The sequence below is a fragment of the Cucurbita maxima genome, unplaced genomic scaffold (genome assembly GCF_002738345.1).
Source record: "Cucurbita maxima cultivar Rimu unplaced genomic scaffold, Cmax_1.0 Cma_Scf00046, whole genome shotgun sequence".
Lineage (NCBI taxonomy): Eukaryota > Viridiplantae > Streptophyta > Magnoliopsida > Cucurbitales > Cucurbitaceae > Cucurbita > Cucurbita maxima.
In genome coordinates this window covers 1,001,270-1,006,117 of record NW_019272062.1, presented here as the reverse complement: position 1 = coordinate 1,006,117, position 4,848 = coordinate 1,001,270, and the positions used below count along the sequence as shown (strand labels likewise).

The 4,848-nt window shown below is 38.4% G+C and overlaps 1 protein-coding gene across 1 annotated transcript; it reads left to right on the top strand.

Moving 5' to 3' along the window:
• Positions 1–498: 498 nt before the first annotated feature.
• LOC111470568 (cation channel sperm-associated protein 1-like) lies at positions 499–2,085 on the top strand. Its single transcript, XM_023116107.1, has 3 exons — positions 499–634; positions 794–1,155; positions 1,468–2,085. Exons 1-3 carry the CDS (start codon positions 529–531, stop codon positions 2,083–2,085), a joined length of 1,086 nt encoding a protein of 361 aa, XP_022971875.1. The 5' UTR covers positions 499–528.
• The last annotated feature ends 2,763 nt before the right edge of the window (positions 2,086–4,848 follow it).

The window sequence follows — 4,848 nt, the reverse complement described above, 5'->3', positions numbered from 1 at the left end:
AATGCTTTATAGTTACATAGAGTTGGTGGTTTAAGAATAGATGTTTTAGTTGAAAAAACTTGCAATCCAAATAGTTGGTCGAATTTCAAAATCCTCTTGACTCGATCAAACTCAACACATGAATATCTTATTAACCCATCGAATTGAACCTAGACAATTCACTCCTCCATGAAACAACTCGCCTCCATGAAACAGCTAGCCCTTTCTACATATGCATGTTACCCCAACTTTTTACGCTTACCATTCCTATCTTCTTACCAAATTAAATTCAAACAATTGACCTCTTAAAATAAGTATAGAATTCTGGTATAGAAGGAAAGTTATATATGGTATGTGAGTTTGGTGCATTATTTCTAATTCCAAACTAAGTTAAAAATCTAACTAATATTGACTTGCATTCCTCGAGACAAGACTATTAAACTTTTACTCATATAATATACTTTAAACTTAGAATTTTTTAATCATATTATTATATTTGAGTCTATATATATATTAGACTTCAACGTTAGAACTACCTAACATATTAAAATGGGTTCTCTTACCACAAGTGTTTTTGTGATTGCGCTTCTCTTCTATGGCAGCTTCAATGTTTTCGAAGCAGCTGAATATCAAGATAGCCCTGCTCCTACACCAAGTGGCCAAGAGAGCCCCTCCCAAGGAGGTTCGCCAGACATCCATTTCCATCACCACCACCGCCGCCACCACCACCGCCATGGTCACATCCCACTAAGCCAGTCAAGCTTAAATGACATCGAATCTTCAAAAATCCAAGACAGCCCTGCTCCTACACCAAGTGGCCAAGAGAGTCCCTCCCAAGGAGGTTCGCCAGACATCCATTTCCATCACCACCACCGCCGTCACCACCACCGCCATGGTCACATCCCACTAAGCCAGTCCAGCTTAAATGACATCGAATCTTCAAAAATTCAAGATAGCCCTGCTCCTACACCAAGTGGCCAAGAGAGCCCCTCCCAAGGAGGTTCGCCAGACATCCATTTCCATCACCACCACCGCCGTCACCACCACCGCCATGGTCACATCCCACTAAGCCAGTCCAGCTTAAATGACATCGAATCTTCAAAAATTCAAGATAGCCCTGCTCCTACACCAAGTGGCCAAGAGAGCCCCTCCCAAGGAGGTTCGCCAGACATCCATTTCCATCACCACCACCGCCGTCACCACCACCGCCATGGTCACATCCCACTAAGCCAGTCCAGCTTAAATGACATCGAATCTTCAAAAATTCAAGATAGTCCTGCTCCTACACCAAGTGGCCAAGAGAGTCCCTCCCAAGGAGGTTCGCCAGACATCCATTTCCATCACCACCACCGCCGCCACCACCACCGCCATGGTCACATCCCACTAAGCCAGTCAAGCTTAAATGACATCGAATCTTCAAAAATCCAAGATAGCCCTGTTCCTACACCAAGTGGCCAAGAGAGTCCTTCCCAAGGAGGTTCGCCAGACATCCATTTCCATCACCACCACCGCCATCACCACCACCGCCATGGTCACATCCCACTAAGCCAGTCCAGCTTAAATGACATCGAATCTTCAAAAATTCAAGATAGCCCTGCTCCTACACCAAGTGGCCAAGAGAGCCCCTCCCAAGGAGGTTCGCCAGACATCCATTTCCATCACCACCACCGCCGCCACCACCACCGCCATGGTCACATCCCACTAAGCCAGTCAAGCTTAAATGACATCGAATCTTCAAAAATCCAAGATAGCCCTGCTCCTACACCAAGTGGCCAAGAGAGTCCCTCCCAAGGAGGTTCGCCAGACATCCATTTCCATCACCACCACCGCCGTCACCACCACCGCCATGGTCACATCCCACTAAGCCAGTCCAGCTTAAATGACATCGAATCTTCAAAAATTCAAGATAGCCCTGCTCCTACACCAAGTGGCCAAGAGAGTCCCTCCCAAGGAGGTTCGCCAGACATCCATTTCCATCACCACCACCGCCATCACCACCACCGCCATGGTCACATCCCACTAAGCCAATCCAGCTTAAATGACATCGAAGCTTCCCAAATTCAAGACAGTCCCTACCAAGGAGCCAGTCCAACTTCAATGTCATAGTCATCGAACATAGTCATAGTCCTACTCATGTACCAACTCACCACAACGGCCATCACCAAGTACCTACCATCACTATCAATTGCGATGGCCTTAGTTTTTCTTTTAAAATAAAATTGTTAGTACATGTATGTCATGACATGTTTAAGAAATAATTTTCTTTTTAACTTTAAAACTTTCGGGGACTCCAATCTTCCAATTAATGCAAACACGATGAAAGCATAGTTAAAAATAAGGTTTAAACATGTTCTAATAGAAAAATCAAAGATCGTAATATTTAAAATATAACAAAAAGTGTGGAAAACTATATGTGAACAACTTCATTTCTGTGGCCTCCTCAAGCAGTAGACTTTACCAAGGGAGTGGGAAAAATTCATTCACATACAACATGTACCATAACCGGTAGGACATAATGTTTATGATTGTTTCTTGTACACTACTTTTTTCGGGTAGAGTTGGATGCATAGTAATTTATCTATACACGATTCACGTAAAATTTTTAACGTACCTCTCAGGTCTGACTATGAGCTAGCGAACGCTCAAACTGCCGAAAACCAAAAGAATGAAAGGAACACAAATAATATCGTAGTTTGTACTCTATGATTATACGGCATACAATATGCATGATCTCCCGCATAAAAAAAAAATAATAATAAAAAAAAATCATGTTTCATTGACATATTGCACATAATACTTTCCTACTTATCATGACCTAAATTTCTTATGAGACGTACGTACATATTCATGGTAATTCATCGATCCTTTTCATACATGGGTACATCACGGTGTCTCCGAAGACATAAATATGATCATATGAATACATCAATCATAATCAATGAAAATCGATTACATGCAAAAAGGTTAGAAATTCAAATATCTAACCACTCCTGAGTACCTTAGAATAAATGCAGGGAATTTAGACTCAGACTACGTTGGTTACGAAAAAATAGTAGATGTTTTTGTTTTAAAAATTAAATATTCTGTTGTGTGAGGACGCATAAATTAGATAAAATATCACTATCCAATTTTCAAGAGTCAAAATATCTACCATGACCGACAGAAACAAAAGAAAATAAAATAAAACTAATGTAAAATAAAATACCTTACAATTTTGCGTAGTTATCTTATTTAGGATTGTACTAACTTTTTTGTTCTCATACTTTGTAAGTTTGCATGGCAGTCAACGAACAAAATCCTAGGCATCATTTCTTATAGGACAGTTTGATAGCTTTATTTGAACACATTTGTGTAAAGTTCTTAGTTTACCCATGTAGTCCTTTGTCCCCTCTCAATGCGGGTTTATAGTGCAGTGTGTTAAAAGATCATCACTAGTCCAATAGGATCAAGCCTAATAATTGTACTAGTCTATTGTCTATATAAATTACAAAAATTATTTAGGTACTTTAGGAATAAAGATACTTAAATATTTTGGGAAAATTATTTAGGTATTATAGGTAAAGGATTTAGGTAATTTAGTATTAAATGGTTAAATATTTTAGAAATAAATTGTCTAGTTCCTACTGTAAGTGCCTCTTCACACGGGTGAGGTTTTCACCTCAAGAAGTCCCAAGTAATCCAAGTAAAACAAAGTATTTGTAATATATTATTGGTTTATCTTTACAAAGAGTGCTAGTGTTTTCATAGAGAGTGTTTTATTTGTAATATATTCTTGGTTTATCTTTACAAAGAGTGCTAGTGTTCTCCACAAAGAGGTGTGTTCAACAATCTCGTATCAGAGCAAGATGGGTGTACGGTGGTGATCTCTCTCTGATTTTGCAGATCAAAAATAATTTCTTGAGAATATTAGTTAGTGAAATTCTTTGTGTCGTGAGACGTTCGTGACTCTACAAGTTTTATGTCGAAAAAACTTGTTCGGTGTTACTAAGGTACAGGAAACACCTATATTCGAATAAGCAGAATCGAAGTCCAAGAAGTTGTTTAGTGTAAGCCTTACAAGTACTGTGACGTTGAGACCCTTCACAGTACTAAACCTCTTTTCCATTAGTTCACAAGATTGTATGTTTACTTAAAAATGTTAGATTTATCGTAAACCTACTTATGTGTTTAGCGGTCGTTTTATGTGCCATTACATGATTTACATTGCACGTTGGATTCCACATTAGCGGATAAGGGGGAAGATCATAGGTATATAATGTTAGGTTATATAATTTGCAGCTTATTTATAGCATAATGAATGATAATATATATTAATGTTATATTTTACATTAGACATCGTGAAGAATTATATACAGTAAAAACTATATATGCTATATATGGTAGATAGCTATATATATATATAGTAGATGATTATATGTGGTAAAGTTATATATATTAAACTGAATCGTTCTCATTAGACTGTTTTGAAAATGTCTTGTTAGCGGAAGTTAATAATATAAACCTCTCACCAATATTTCTCCTTACATTTTCTCTCTCATGTTCTTTGTGTTCATCTACCTCGAGTATGTGTTGTTGTGCAGATCCTAACATAAAAGCGATGGACACTATCTCCCATGGCATGATATCTTTTGAGGAAACTAAAAGGAAAGCCATAAAAACTTATGTTCAAAGTGGATGGTATCATACCGATATAGAGAATTGATGTTCCTATCCTTGCACTCATATATTTTTGTTTGTTCACACTTTTTGTGATTGTTCCTTGGGATCTATTTTTATTTTCGGGTGGGGATGCATGCATAGTACTTCTTTACACACAGCTTATATGAATCCACTAGGCAAGCTCGTGTAGTACTACCTGACTTAGTTATG

Excerpts from the sequence above, each read along its gene's own strand:
- LOC111470568 (XM_023116107.1), top strand. The coding sequence starts at position 529 with ATGGGTTCTCTTACCACAAGTGTTTTTGTGATTGCGCTTCTCTTCTAT. Across the intron at positions 635-793 it reads TAGCCCTGCTCCTACACCAA|GTGGCCAAGAGAGTCCCTCC; the intron begins GTGGCCAAGAGA and ends CTCCTACACCAA. Across the intron at positions 1,156-1,467 it reads GAGGTTCGCCAGACATCCAT|ATCCATTTCCATCACCACCA; the intron begins TTCCATCACCAC and ends GGTTCGCCAGAC.